The sequence below is a fragment of the Myodes glareolus genome, chromosome 5 (genome assembly GCF_982192425.1).
Source record: "Myodes glareolus chromosome 5, mMyoGla1.1, whole genome shotgun sequence".
Lineage (NCBI taxonomy): Eukaryota > Metazoa > Chordata > Mammalia > Rodentia > Cricetidae > Myodes > Myodes glareolus.
Window position 1 is genome coordinate 83271071 of NC_142030.1, and position 16885 is coordinate 83287955.

At 32.4% G+C, this 16885-nt stretch overlaps 1 protein-coding gene across 1 annotated transcript in view; it reads right to left on the minus strand.

The window, feature by feature from the left end:
* Positions 1–16885, minus strand: part of Kcnt2 (potassium sodium-activated channel subfamily T member 2) — a 411713-nt gene that overhangs the window by 72055 nt on the left and 322773 nt on the right. The window contains exons 17-20 of the mRNA XM_048430982.3: positions 14819–15032; positions 11863–11968; positions 8064–8236; positions 941–1012 (exon numbers count right to left, since the gene is read on the minus strand). Of these exons, the coding sequence (XP_048286939.1) occupies positions 941–1012; positions 8064–8236; positions 11863–11968; positions 14819–15032 (565 nt within the window). The remainder of the gene's footprint in view (positions 1–940; positions 1013–8063; positions 8237–11862; positions 11969–14818; positions 15033–16885) is intronic.

The following is a 16885-nucleotide window of genomic DNA, read 5'->3' on the forward strand; positions in this document are numbered from 1 at the left end:
AAAGTTCAGCCACCAGATGGCAGCCAAGGAAAAGCAATCCAAGAGAAATAGGCCTTAAAGATACTCAAACCAGTGTTCCCTTTTTTGCCCTTCCTTGACTCAGTTTTTCTAAGGACTAGAATGTGAAACTTGCAAGTATGAGGAAGTATTCTGGTTCCAAATAGGTTTTATATTGCATGGAAATTTCAAATAACACAAACAAGAATTATACATGGATACTTCATATATAATTCCCTCTGTAATATATACACGTGCATATATAGATATGGTGACCCACCTTAAATACTTACTAGTCTACAATAAATCAATCTTGGTTCATCTCCCCCTTAGGAGCTTATATCCTAAAAGTTTCCTTTTTTATTAGCATAAATACTTTACAATAGTATTTCATGTAATTTATCTGGTGATAATTTACATTTTCTCAATAATGGTGTCAGAATAGTGTTTATTTATGTTTTATGTTACTGCATTACATAATTACACGCATTACATAATTTCAATTGAGAAATTATATTATTATGAATTATGAAATACGCTTGAATAAGTTATCAAGCTATTTTTACTGTTTTTATTTCAAGTGATTGTAATAGTCTCAGTGCATTGAAATGTGGAATTTTCAAAGCATTTTTTAATGCCTTTAGCAATAATATTACTGCAAAAAGTGCTCCTTTTGCAAGAGGCATAAGACTGAAAGAGCTCTTCAAATGGTGTGCACCTGACCAGCTTTACATGCAGCAATGTCTGTTGCAATTCAGCAACGAATTACGGCTTAGACAATATGATAGAGGACGCAGAACACGGGCATGAGCTCTGCAAGCATGGGTCACCATATTTACTGGATCAACACGACAAAGTACACTCATCATGCAGGACCAAGACACAGCACTTGACAGACCACAGGGCACTACACTACTCATGTGCCGTAGACATTGTCACCTACTTGTCAATAGAGCCCACCATGTAGTAAACCATTGGAAACCAACAGATTGCATCCAGAAAATGCATATCTGGCCTATGTAGCAGATGGGTTACAAAATGAAACACAGTGTCACAACAGAGGCAGCACTTCTAGGAAAGGGAAGCAAGTTCATTTAGTTTGCATTTCCAAAACCAAACACAAGGCACATCCTAAACTGCTATCTTGCTAAAGAATATCATTTGCACTTCTTATGAACCAAAAATACACAAAGAAATGTGAAGTATAAATCAGAAACATTATGGCATAATTCTACAAAATCCTCCATGATTATTCTTAGTTAGTACTTAATGTTCATCGCTTAGCTCTGTTACCCAATGTAGAAGAGGATTTGAAAATGAAGAGCAAATGGTTTTGTTTTCTTAGATGACCTCAAGCACTACAAATGCCTCTAAGGAGTAATTGGTAAGCTTGAGAATCAAAAGAGCTTTGTCAAAGGAATGTATATAATCACAGTATGCTTCATATCTCAGTGTGTCAGGTGTAAGGTTCGTACATGCATGGAAAACTCTGTTATATAAAGTTACATTGACATTTACCCAATGTATTGTTTGACAAATGTTCATTAAGCCAAAATTTTTATTTATAAGATCAGCAAAGGAACGAATGATAATGTTTAAATGTTCTTAGAAATCACCTCATAAGCTATATCCACTTAATAACTTTTAGTTTATAATATTCAGCATATATAGATTCCAACTTTATCAATGAGCAATAAAATTTATTCTTTTATATTTAAAAAATTGCAGCTGATTAATTTATACGATATGTAGAATTTTAACTACATATAAAAAATCATGAAAACACAATATGTTTCATTCTTTAAAAAGACAGGTGGCAGAACTGGAGAATATTACAGAGAGGTAATGTTTACTTTGGGTTTTGAAAACTGAGTAGGGATTTAGCAAGTACAACAGAGTAGGAAAATTCCAGGTCAAGGTAATGAGAGAGTATTTGCTATTTCCCAGATACTGATCCGCAGTTTGATCAATTCTTGTCCTATCTGTTTACTTCCTGCTGTTGTCCCTCCTATTTCCTTAAACAATAAAGAAAAAGAAAGTACAATATAGTAATGTATTAACAAAACCTTCCAAATGATGATACTATTAAAATTTTGTCTGAATTTCTCCCTCCAGTGAATTTATTTGCAATATTGAATGAACCAGTAATTTTACTTTGTCTTAATCTACATAATTCAGTTTTGAAAATATTGAATTATTTAATTGATAAATCATATTCATGTCTGTAGTCATTTCTAGCTTAATTTCCATATAGCATGTTATGCACACCTTTGATCACTTTTGGGCATCATGAGTTTTGTCAAGATCCCAAGCATTCACAGAGTAAATATTATTGTCAGTCTTAAATCATCCTTAAAGCTCTTGATTTATGATGACTTGAATCAGTACTCTAACACATCATTTGTGGGATTTAGGATAGAGATTTCAATTCTATTTGTAGACTTTGTTGCTTCTCAAATAGGAAGGCAATGTTTGGGGGCTCTTGATAAACTTCATAATTTTAGAAACATATGTAAGGATGCAAGCACTAAAAGTACTGAAAGATCAAGATGTTTAGGGTCTTAAAAATATTTTTGCTTGCATGTTTTGGGATAATTTTACATCACTAGCTTCTTTGTTTCTGTTTTTTAAGTGCCATTCTTAATTAGTAATTGTAGATATGTACATGTATTATAATAACATCTATTTTAATCTGCCATATTCATTTAGTTTAAGATCATTTCAATTCTTTATACTATCTCTCTGTACAAATTTTCCCACTGAGTCTCCAATCTATGTGTTTATGAGATATTGAATAATAGATCATTGAATTAAACATGAGACTTAAATTTTTCTGAGAAATAAAGTGTACTCAGGAATTAAGCTATGGCTGCCATCATGTGGGAAAAAAAATCAAGATGAGATCTTCATGGATTTTTTTTCATCCTTTGATTGAAGAGATGACAAACTTTAAATAAGTGAAAAAAAGGTGTTTTTAAAGAAAACTCATCAATGTATTTACAACATGTATTTAAATAAACCAGAAATCTTCCAAATTGTTCAAACTTGATTTAAAACTATGTATCTTCATGTGGTTTCAGCTACCACAAGGGAAAATCAAATACCCTAAACTTTGTAAATACATATTTTTGATGAAAGACACTAACTTTTAAAACTCCTGTATAAAGTAAAAAAAGTAGAAATATAAAGAATACAATTTTGCCTTCATATATTTTGTAACTGCTCATTTTTCTGAGTTGACAACAGTATCTACAACACCAAACTACTTAATAATTTAATTTTCCTACTCATTGGGAGACAGGGAATTAGCAAACATAATCTTACATTGAGAAACATTAATATTGAGAAACTAAACAAACACATAGAACATTCATTGCAGATATGTTCCTTGTCTCTATTTTATATCATGTTTCAAAAGTACAATGAAAATTTTAATATACAAGAAAATTATTAATAGAAGAGAATAAAATGCATGATTTTCTTTCTGGTTGCCTAACATAGAAGCCTATCTTATCTATTAATTGGGACATGAAAGAATCATGGTAAAAAAAAAGAAATCTGGTGAAAAGGATCAGATGATTTATCTATATATTTTATAAAAACATATAAAAGTGTAGAACTTATTTATACAAAATAGATAAATCACTTCTGACACACAAAGAAATATTTTAGTTTTTTTAATCTAAGAGACAATGATAAATATGCCAATTGATGTATATCAGAATAAATTCATAGGCCAATGTAAAAAAGTAAAATTACCAGTTATAAATAAAATAAAGTGACAGAAATATACAAAGCAATCAATGTTAATAAGTGGAAGTATAAAAGTACACTTGGTAATCACAGCTCTCTCTGTAGAGTCTACTAAGAACACTGACTGTGAATACAAAGATTTATATCTTCATAAATCTCTCACAATGACACTGTATATTAAAACACAAAGTAGCTCAAAATTGCCAGACAGTGAAAAGGGTCATAAATTTTACAGATTTGCAAAACTCAAGAGCAAGTTTTCTATCCAATTAAATTAATACACAATATTTCTGCTTCAACTCTAAGGGAAAAAATTAATATATTTTTATGAGCAAAGCTTATCTCATCAATATTTTACAAGTATACTTTTAGGTAGTTGATTTATTTATTAAAATTGTTTGATCAGGGGCTGTAGAGATGCCTCAGCATTTAAGAATACTATCTGCTCTAGCAGAGCATCTGAATGACTCCCAGCACCCACAGGGCAGATCAAAACTCTATATCTTTAGTTGCAGGGAATCAAACCCCCTCTTCCTTGCTTTGTAGACAAAGCAAGTCTACAAAGTCAGACACAGTCAGACAAGTGTTGCACAGGATGTGCATGTAGGCAAAGTACCCATATACCTATAATTTTTTAAAAAAAAACATTAAGAGGTTAAGCTTAGTTGCAAATCCTTAAAATCAATGAGCACATGTGTGTGAATGTGCATGCGTGTGTGTTTTAGTGTTCAAGGCTAGGGTCTCTCATATGCTAGGCACACATTCATTCACTGAAACATGTCTCCAGGCTGTGTTTTCTTGTCCACTGGGTTTATATAAGACTTTTCTTTAACTTAAATAGTAACAATATCAAACTTTTTAATAGGAGAAGAAAATCTAGCATTTCTGGGCTGTCACATAAATGAGATCTTGCCTTAGTATGCTACATATATTATCTAAGTCTAGGAATAACTTAAACTTCTTACCATTTACAAACTAAAGAAAAAAGGAGGTGAGGCACAAGGATAAATATCATCCAGGCTGCTCTAGAGGTTAAGCTTAGATCTCATTTTGTCTGCCTCAAACAAACGTGTTTATTTCTATAGGACAGGGGTGGGTATTTATCATGTATTTTTAGCAGTTATTTACAAATAAGCTGAAGTGTTTAGGTATTATACGCAAAAAGGTGGATTTATGTAAAAAATGATCAGTGTAAAAATTAATGACATTAGCATGGACCTCATTAATTTTTGTTTGTTCCTTTGTTTTTGTTTTTCAAGACAGGGTTTCTTTGTGTAGCCCTGGCTGTTCTGGATCTCACTCTGTAGACCAGACTTGCCATGAACTCACAAAAATCCATCTGTGTCTGTCTTTTGAGTACTGGGATGATTAAAGACGTGTCACCATGGCCTGGATACCCCCATACCATTCTGAACTTGCCCCAACTCCTGCTTTCTGGCACATTTTTGTCTAACTTTGTTTAATATATTCCAGCTTTTATTGTCAGCTAAATTTCAGCTGGGTGACCTTTAAGGTAGTGTCTATAATAAAAATATTTGAAGTCTCTCTAGAACAGAACACCGAGGAGAACAGATGGTGACCCAATCAGAACTGACATCACTCTGATGAACTGTGGACAGATCAGCATTGCTCTGATGAGGTACAGAAAAGATGTTTTCAATACACCAGGCTTGATAAACACTGAAATGTGTAAGTCTTTTTGTTTGGAAATCTTCTGAAGTTCTATTTTATACTGTTATGTGTTTTAAGTATTAACTGGATTTACATTTTAATACTTCATATTTATGACACATCTGTTTTTATATGGAATTAATTTTGTCTTTTTGATTAATTTATCTCCACAGCCATTCACTTAATATTTTCTTCACCACTGCTCATTTAAACTTTGTCAAAATCTCAAAATTAAGTAATGCTTGCCAAAGTAGGGAGGGTCATAATTATAAAAGTTATTGAATATGGATCTATTTTAAGGAGAATAACATCATTTTATATAATTTTGTAAACAAATTGCAGAACAGAAGCCATTTCAGAACAACAGGTGTTTCATTGTTTCAAAAGGGGGGAGAAGATTGCATAGGACTCCCGGGAGCATTAGAGTTCAAGTTCTGATTCCTCATTCTTCATCAAAGGAACTGAAGATAAGTAAAAATGTTAGATGTCACTTTTGAGACATACATAGGAAGCTGAATGTTTTATAACATGTCCTTGGATTTCAGCAAATAAACTGAAACAATTATAATACAAAGTGTATGGTAATAAAACCCCTTTAAACTTAAGTATAATTATGCTTAGGAGAAATCAGCAAACAACAGCACCATGTTGAAATTAATAATCTAAACCATCCACAATTGGTAAGGGTGATATATCTTCAATGGGTAAATATTGGAATTTAAGCTAGATTGTTGTCTATAAAACTAACTGAAAACAATACATATTGTCTGTACACTTGTAATAAAATTTTACCTTAGGTAAGATACAAAGGAAAGAACAATGAATTAGTCGTTGCATAGCTGGACCTAATTCTAAAATTGACCTTGGGGACATTATCTGGATGTCATTACATCTTTAGCTCTGCTTCATATCATCCGTAACAAAAGTTTATTCAAATATTAGCATTAAGACTGCTAACTCCCTGAGTACATTTCTCTGGAGCCATGATTTCTATATAATATGAATACATAAAATATAAAATAAAATACAAATATAAAATATGATGATTTGCAATAAATATTTAACATTCACTATTATTATAATCATATACATGGAAAGTACACCAACTTTTGAAATTGATCTTCATAGTTTAATTCAATTAAGAGAATACTGAAAGGCAATATATACACAGAAATAGTAACCTTAAAGAGAAATAGTGGCCTGTCAATAATCCAGAAAATGGAGCTTTCAGACATTTTGTGTGACCAATAACATTCAGAAAATAGGGCTATATACAAAGAATCACAGAACTATATAATCCTATTGAATGAACCAATACTCCAGGATTCAGAAATAATAGTAACTTTTTTTCAAAATATGACAAATAAATTTTGAATGGAATGGCTTGAACCATGTTTGATATGATAATGAGGTAAAGGGGAATAAATGCATGAGTTAAGACTACTTTATAAAAATGGAGACTAAAACTGAGGAGTATACTTCTATTTCATAAGTAAGACATCAATAAAAGATAAAATGAGTATATTTAGAGGTGGTTAGTGAAAAGTTCCATATCAGGAACTAAAATTTAATATTGAAATAATGTGAGGAAGAGGACAGACCGGTCCAGCTTGAGAACTATCAGAGGATGTTCTGAACACAGTACACTTCTTTCTTTTGATGGTCTTCCTTCTATATTTTTATAATTTGGGGCTTTAACTGAGTTAAAGTATGAGGATACCACAGTAGTCTGTGATGACCATCTTTCATATTGTTTGTCGCATTATAAGGGCATCCCATAGAAAACCAGCTCCAAACTAAATATTTTACTTAGTTAACTGAAGTGTCTACAGTAATAACTTGGCTGCCCTGCAGCTTCTTCCCAGAGAGCCTCCAGAATTCAGAGTGTATCGAAAAAACTGGGAAGGAGCTTGGCAATCCTTCCATTGTTGTGGCCATACTACACACTGATTGTCAAGCTCCTGGCGTTTGCTTTCATATGCTTAAATATCTTGTAACACTGTGCTCATGACAACCAATTTGTTTACACTTACAGTGAAAAGAAGTACAACTTTAAAATAAAATCATTTTGACCATTTCATTCAGGGATCTATGTATTCATCTGTAGGATTTTCTAAATGTTTAAGTAGTCGTATTTTAAAAAATAATCCAATCAAAAAGTTTCCAAATATACAGAGGTGATGCAGCACAACATGCATTTTTTGTTTATCATATGTGAACATTATCATAAGTAAAATACACAATGACATCCCAAGCTATAACATATAAATGTAGATCAATAAATGCTTTTCTGATAATTTATGGTTAAAGAACAAAACTGTAAAATTTTGGCAGGTGTCTTCCATGCCTGTTGATTAAATTGAAGAAATTTGCAAAAGGTATTTCAGTGACTACTTTCCACTGGTAAATGACCATTTGCATATTAATTTCAAATAAAAGTCTCCAACTCAATGATATTTAACTAATATTGGTGAAGCATCACCATAATCAATAATGTTTTCCATCATAGCATATACTATATCTCCCAATGAATTCTGTACCATAATGTATCTGATTTAAAGTAGTATCAGTAAATTTAAGCAAATTATTTTAATGTACAGTAAAATTAAAATCTCTGTCTGTGTATCTTAAAATATACTTACGGGTTATCCAATAGCAGAACTATGGGATTTAATTCTTTCTTTGGTCTATAATATGCCCTGAGAGGTACAATAAAATTATATAATCCATTTCCAGCTGTTTCAGCTGCAACTATAATTAGTTTATTTTTGAATCCATAGGCTTTTGCGTCCTCATAGTAGTTATGCTGGCAACTCTAGGGAAGAAAAATTATACAAAGAAATGCCATTTTTACACTCCACTAAAATTTGGTCAAATAATTTAGGATATATGGTTATGTAAAATTTATCTATCTAGTTTTCAATCAGATTGGAGCATAGTTACATTTGTCATTACCAGTTCTCCAGCTTGATGTGGGAAAAAAGTGATAATAGTGAGAAGGAGAGGTAGGATACAATTGATGCCGAAATTGGACGATGTGTGTACTGCTAGCACTGCAAGCTAAACGTACTTTCAGTACAGTCACTCAGCATCTATTTTGATACAGCATTGACATGTGACTTCCTTTGGAAAATACCTTGATGCTAAAAAGCCCCAGGGATATTACCATTACTAGGAACTTAAAGTTATGCAATAAAAAGAAAATAATGCAGAAAAACTAGAAAAGATAAAAACCGAACTGTTTAAGTCCATACCCGGGTTAAAGCGTAAAAAGCAATACATACAAAACAAAGCACAACATTTGATCAGAACTCACTACAGAGCTGAAGTGAACACGAAATTGTTAGAAAACTAGTTTGATTTCTGAGAGATTAGACTCAGAAGAAATTAATTAACATTACTAAATCAAGACAATTTTCAAACTAAATTATCTGTGTATTAACGAACTTATTAGAGTTTTTCTTCACCGTTATAATGTCTCTACATAAACTTTTTAATGTATTGGAGTCAGTATCATTTAGTTCTCTGTGCGTTCCTTACCTATGAAGTATCCATTTCATTAGTCTTTAATAAAATTGATTTTTATATGGTGGAAATAAAGCACCATGTGTGAATAAAATAAGAAAACAATTATATCTATAAAAACTACAGATTTTGATGCTACAAAAGTCACAAAATATTGTGGAATATGTTTAAAGAAATAAGAAAAAAGCACTTAAAGAATTAACAAAGTCCTACTTAATATTCAAAACAGTTGTTTAAATATATTATATTTATCTTTATATATTCTCTGAAGTTGAACAATATAATTCAAACGTTAATTCAGAGTTGAAGATACAGGTCAGTGGCAAATCAAATTCTTGTGTGAAACACCAAGCTCAATTTCCAATAGTGAAAAAAAATTAAATAACTTATTTAATGTAGTTGAAGAAATCAACTACAGAACAGAGAACAGAGATGAAATAGCAACCCAAACACAAAATACAAAGCAAAAATAAAAGCTACAAGCAGAAATAGAAATCACAGTAAGAAAGAAACCTTATTCAAATAAATATTGACTGAGAATTTTCTAGGAGTGAACAAGCCACAAAGCCTCAAAGAATCAGTGAATGCTAATCCTATGAATAAACAAAGTCACATATTTCCATACATTATTATGAAAACATAGTCCAGCCAAGACTATGGGATATTAAACATTCATGGAAGAAAAGTGATTAGCTACAAAAGATAACAATAAGAAAGATGGATATTTATGGTAGTCAGAAGGATAGAGGCATTGAAGAAAGAAGCTATTGTAAAGATAAACACCAAGCACACCATCCTTCCTGCATCCAACGCAAGACATAATGAAAAAATTTGTCAGCCAGCAAATCTCACTTGCAGAATTTCCAAAAACTGAAAATGAGGCTGTATGAAAATGATCTAGTAAGTAGAGGAGAAATATCTAAAGGAAGGGAATGGCAAAGAATAGAATCAACAAGTCTTCATAAACTGCAGGGCAGAGAAATTTATAGTTCCAGTATTCAGAATCTACAACCATATAAAGAAATAGATAAGGTCACCAAGAAAGGGGTTGAAGACTATTGATGAGTGAAGGCTTAGAAAGGTTAGAACTGCAAAACCCTTGAAATATCACAAGGTAAGAGAACTTTATGGCTTCTGAAGACATGAAAGGGACACCATCATTAAGAAAATCCAAGGAGACAATGTGAAGGTAGTGTTGAAACATGTTGGCACTGGTACAGAATGATAATGCCATCCCAAACCACCCACTTCACAGAGACAGTGGAGCCAACTGATTAATGCCAACCCATAATCCCAAAGTAAACTTCCATTTTCAGAGCAGACCCTATATACCAGTCTAATATTAATAAAACAGCAAAATAATCTGCGCTATAGCCATGAATCAATAATATATATTTTTCTTTATCAATGTAGCAGAAGGCTGTTAATATATTGCTTTTAAAGGTCCTCTACTGGGGCGATAATCTTCTTTTATGCGAGCTGAGTCTTACAGTGAGAATTAGATTTGTTGCTTGAAGATAATTCACTTTTACTCTCCTGGTTTCCCGATGCTTCCCCAGTCTCTATAACTATAATTATAACTATAACTATATCTCTATCTATCTATCTATCTATCTATCTATCTATCTATCTATCTATCTATCTATCTATCTATTACCACAAAGTGAATTCAGGCATCATGGTACCTAAAATATATGTCAAGAATCTTCTTGAAGGAAAACATCAAAAGTGCTATATTTGAACATGACTTAGGAAACTGTAGCCATGGAAGAAGTCAATGCAGGTGAATATGACTAAAACATGACATCTTTTAATTTAGCAAAACACAACAGAGATGAACAGTAACAGCAAATGCTTCAAAAATAGAAGTTAAAAAAGAGGACATCAAAATACTAAGGCCCTGAGAAATAGAATTCCAAATGAAAATGGAGCTACATGGAATACTTATGAGAAAGAGAAAGAAGCACTGGCCAACTTGAGATAGATGACGTTTAGAGCTCACAGATATGCTTTCAGTCTTCTTCAAGAGTAGCAACAGACAACATTTGTAACTGAGAAAACAGTAAACATATAAACAAAATGAATTGAAACACAATTCAATAATTAACTATATTAAATTAAATTTAATGACTAACATAACCCTTCTAAGGACACCATAGCATTAAAATTACATTTATTTTACAGACAAGAAAGCTGCACGTCATTGTGGTTTTCTTAAGTTGTCCATAACATGAAAGGGTGCTGGAATTATAATTTTAACCCAAATAAAGAATAAATGAAGAAACTCCTGATTAGGAGTCAAGGCTTGCTTGCATCTCTTTAGGGTATGTAATGCTACACTTTAGCCTTTTCCTCATTACTCAGGAGGAGAGAATCAAAGACAAAGACAAAAATGATCATATTCTCAGACTTCTGTTTAGAGTAAATTCTTTAAACCCTTCTGGCAGGAAGAGAGAACTATATGAAAAATGTGGGAATGAGATATGAGGCAAGATACGTATATCAGCTTCTACCTAGTCATAAATGGACTTATCTCATTTAGTCATGAGATTTTTTTAAAACATAGATTTAATATGCTAACAAACACAAATTGTAACTAAATAGTAACCAAAAGTAATTTAACAGTTTTAAGCCTCTGTCTTTCCTTTTTAAAAAAAATAACATAAGTTGGCTACGTAAGTAGATGAATAAAGTTGTGTGTGAGGATAAAAGAAAAGTTAACCATTTTATAATATCATGTTTATATGTAATGGACTTTATATGTTTTTAATATATATCATGTTTATAAGTAATACACTTTACCATATTTAAATTTTCAATAAAGTATTTTGGACAATTGTATTTATTTAAATGTGTTCAATAGCTTATGGTATAATTTTATTATTGGAGAGAATAGCAGCAACAAGTAACCATTACCTTGTCTAATCTTAAGCAGCAGAAGGGCACTTTTTCTTGAAGCAGGTGACAAAAAGTAGGTGAGCTTCCTATGTATGGAGAGTAAGGTGGGTAGCCCTTGGCATATCTGGAAAGCAATATGAGATGTTACTTTTGGAGAAGTCATGGAGAGATAGAACCCTCAGATATGACCCTGATCTTCTGCTTGATTATATTAGAATTAGAAATCTATGCTTCTATCTTATCATGAAAATCACATAATCTTCAAAATGTGAGGTAAATTATTATTAAATATGACTCAATATAAAGTTTTGTGACCTATATTTTTAAACAGTAGAGAAAGTATTTTCTGTCATGTAAAAAATATATGGTTTGAATTCTCCACTAATGATATCAGCATCAATGAACCACAGCCCTTGTTGGTTACTGAGATCAGCAGCAATGAACCACAGACATTGTTGTTCAATGAAACCAGCATCAGTGGACCACAGCCATTAACACTCATGTTGATCTAATAATGGGGTATTTGTGATTGATTCAGCTAGAGAAATGAGCAACTGCAACAAGAAATATAGATACATAATAGTCTTTTCCTTTTAGAAAGTATTTCTCAATCATCGTTCTTGAAGACATAAACATGTATCCATAACAAATAGCAATATTATGCCTTACAAAGACTGCATTATAATGTTTTGCTGTATCAATATTCATTAGCCATGCACACATAACTAAAGGAGAAAAAGTAAGTTAATTAGTGAAAAAACAGGGTTTGTCCTGGAATTGTTCTTAAAATATTATCAGAGACATTTAGTTTGTTTACTGACTTTTAAAATCAGCCACCTGCACATTTTGGCTGCACCAGTGTAGAACATGGAACTTCTAAAGGGCAGAAGCATAAAAGTTAATTAGCAAATAAAAAAAATTACTTGAAGCAACATTTTCTCATTCAAAAGGGAGGCTCTTGATTTTTGGTAACGTTTCCTGAGATATCATAAAGTTAAGGCCTTGTTGATAGTACTTTCTAGATGCTGGTTTTCTGCATATTAAATTGTGCACATTTTATAAATTTAGAAGCTGCAGTCATCACTGTTACTTTCATATCTCTATTTCTTATAAAACAGATCTTTTACCTCTCCATGAGCTAGAAATCTAAGAACAAATATTTCCTTCACAGTTTAAAACATTTCCTACAAGAATGGCTGCCAGCAGATATGGTTGCCTAGTCTGCTGGTTTCCCATCCTATATTCTTCAAATGTACTTGAGCATTTGGACCACAGAATACTTTGAGACAAGACTTTGTCTTTATATATACTGACATTGTATGAAACAAATAGAAAGTGTGGATGAATTTCAAGTTTATTTTTCTGAGTTTCAACGACAGCTCATTTTCAGTTCAATAAACCATGAAATGATTTTTTATGACCGCAACTGTGAGACTGAGACACGGTCAGCGATGACTGTCCTGATACCGCTAGTAGCAGTGATGGCACTTGTAATGACTAATGCCACTGGTTGCTAAGCATGAAACATTAAAGGAGCACTTTTATTCATCTTTTCCATTAGGCTTTATATAACACAAGGAGGTGGCAACAACCATTATTTACAAATAAATTGAAGTCAGACTGCTTATTTGCAAACACACATCATAAGGCAAAACTGGGATGGAATAAATCTTTTGAGATAACAGGTCAATACTGTAGACCACTGTTCTTTCAACTTTCCTATGGTAACATAATGCAGAGGATAGCACATTATAACATGTATGATAGGCTTAAATATGATGACTTCTATACAGGTAGATACTGTAATAGAATGGAAGGTTAATGAAGGATGAATACGTCTTTCATTTGTAAATTTAAACTATTTCTAGCTTCCAAATATTAAAGGAATTCTAAGTGGTGAAATGAGAAAACACTTCATGTTAATATGTCATTTGATAAACTTTTGAACTTAATGATGGCTAATCTTGCTTGTGAACTTGACAGATTTTAAAATCACTTGGAAAATATATTTATAGGTGATGACGATTCCAAAGAAATTTAACTGATATGACCAGACTCACTGTGAATGTAGGCAGTATTATCTCAGGGGCTGAGGTCCTACAGTTAACAAAAAGGAGAGTGTCAGTTGGGCACCAGCATTCCACCTATCTCTGCTCCTGAGTGCACATGTGACCAGCCATCTTTTGTCACCATGCCTTCTATGTCATGATCAAATGCAATCTCAAACTGTGACCCAAAATACACCTTTCTGTCCTTAAGGTTATTTTTGATTTTGTCACAAGAGTGAGCAAATCACTAATGCAAACTTCAAAATAGATGTGAATAAAAGAAATTAAACATAGAAGTGCAGTAGAATGAAATACAACTTTGAAAATGTAACTTATATTACATGCAAACAAAACTGTATATTTTTACATTAAGTTAAAGATAATTTAGAAAAAATAGGGCTGGAAATATACATTGAAGGCAGAAATTGATGTTTTTATAACACTCTGTGGTGAGAAAATGCTTAATAGAAAACTATTTTAGTAGAACTATAGAGCAATGATTCTGGATCATCCAGAAGAAAAAATATTGTTCCCTTCCATAATTTTAAAGTTCTGGAAGACTTAAGTTCAATCCCTTGATGAGAAACTATAGGCAATTAATGACATGAGTCTTCTCCAAGGATGAGCTATCTGATAGGTTCTTCAATCCAAAGTTGTCAACATTAAACACACGGATATATAATCAACACTAAATAGACACCACAGAATGCTTTCATATATACATGTTTATATATGTAAAAATAATTATTAATGAAGAAGTCATGACGTTGAGAGGGAGAGTAGGGATATAGTGAAGGAGATGGAAGGTGAAAGTTGAAATGGAAATGATGTGAATCTTGTATCCATGTAGGAGAGTCTCCAAAAATTAAACTAAAAATTAGCAAAAACAAAAGCTAACAAACAAAAACTTAGAAAATCAAACCTACTCTAAATTTGAAGAATTTTCTTCATCTGGTGTAGTTTCATCTTCTGATTGGTCACTTAAAAGATCACATGTTTGAATTGATGATGAATCTGCAACCTCTAAAACAGGAGCAATACTAGGTCTTCTTAATTCTTTGTTTCCTTCTGAAGGAAGAGCCAGGGTAGGGCCACTTGCTGTCCTACAACTTGTGTCTTGCAAGTCTATAGCCACAGTACCTAAAACAATAAAACAAACAAACAAATAATCCACTAGGACATTTCTATCACCTGAGTCATAATAATCAATTGGTGGTGAAAATTATCACATTATTATGAAATGTTATCACATTATTAGGATGGTTGTGTGTTTGTGTGTGTTTATGTGTGTGTGTGTGTGTGTGTCTGTCTGTCTACCTTCCTGTCTATTTATCTGTCTAAATTATAGCTATTGAAGCTCAAAACTTGATTCTTTTTCAGTTAAAAATTTCACTGGGTAAGAAATAGTGTATCCATAAATGTATATCACAACTTATATGTGGGGTCAATTAGACATAGTAACACAAACTTTTAATGTCAACAGTCAGATGGTGTATGCAGGTTGACTCTGTGAGTGCAAGGGTGGTCTTATCTGCCTACTGAGTTTCAAAGATACCCAATAAGACCCTGTATCAAAAAACTATTTGTTTCAGTTATAGTTTCAAGAGTTTCGACCTTGGATCCAAGTGTGGAAATACAAGAGGCAGAAAGGTCTTTAAGAGGTTTGGTCTCCTGTGAAGTCATTAAGAGAGATCCAGCACTGAGTCACTGAAGGGTTTCAGCAAAGATAATGGTGGTGGCTACTAAAACCACATCAGAGAGAGAGACAAAGAAAGAGAGAGAGAGAGAGAGAGAGAGAGAGAGAGAGAGAGAGAGAGAGAGAGAGAGAGAGAGAAAGGATTTTCTTTAGAAGGAATAGAAGATTTTTCTTTTGTTTGGTTTTGAAGGATTCAAATTTTATAAAATCAATTTATTGATGCAAAGAATAGCTATCCGGTCTGTTATTATCTTAAAGTTGTAGAAGTGAGTGCAGATCTGCTACATTCACTGATACAGATGATCATGCAGCATCCTAGTACCTCAAAAAGAAAAAAAAAGAAAGAAAATATGGCATGCTAAGATTTTTTTAAGACCCTGTCAAAAGCAAATTGGGACCCACTTCCCTGCCAAAGTATACCTCATCAAAATCTCCCTCACTTGTTTTCAATTAGAAGATAATACACATATGTGTCTTCATAGAAACACATTGTGTGTTAAATCCTCTCACTTTCAAAGGGATATTTCCATAATCTCATCACCGATATATATGACTGTCCATTACCTACAAACACCTAGTTGTTTTCTTTCGTAAGAAGACAACATATTAAGAGAACCATGGTCTGTTCTGTCTATCTTCAGTTATCCTGAAATTACTGATATCAACCAGAAGTCTGGGCCCATAGAAAGAGCATGGAAAATTTATAATCCACCAGAGAGATCTGTAAAAGCAGTTAGGTGTGTAAAAACAAGACTTTCTTTGCAACATCTTTTACTTTTACAAATGTTTTGTTCTTTCTGATGTCTTTCTCTTTACTATAAAGAGATAACTTGTTTTTTAGGTAGAAAAAAATTTATTTTTGTCATTGACCATTTTCTTTATCTTCTGTGAAAAGTCTATTTTTTGGATCATAGGTCTTCAGAGTATAAAATCTACTGTATATTATATGTTCATCAGTTTTATTCTATTTTATTTTTCTATATGAATCTCATAGTATATTTAGTAGTTGACTAAATCTTCCATAAAATCACAAAATAATTTAGATGCCATCACAGATATTAATTTATCATAGTTTGGGAGGATAAAGTTTCAGAGTAAAGGTCTTCAAATTTTTGTGACCTTTTTTTGGAGAATGGTGAAGGACAGTACTGTTCTAGGTATAATTTCTGGTTTGGCGACAGACATATTCTTCATCAACTTTTCACATCAACTTTCTGTATGTGTGTCTATGCTGTGATAATACTTACTGTCAGTTCACTAGTCACATGGAAATCATGCTAATTTCAATGATCTCATT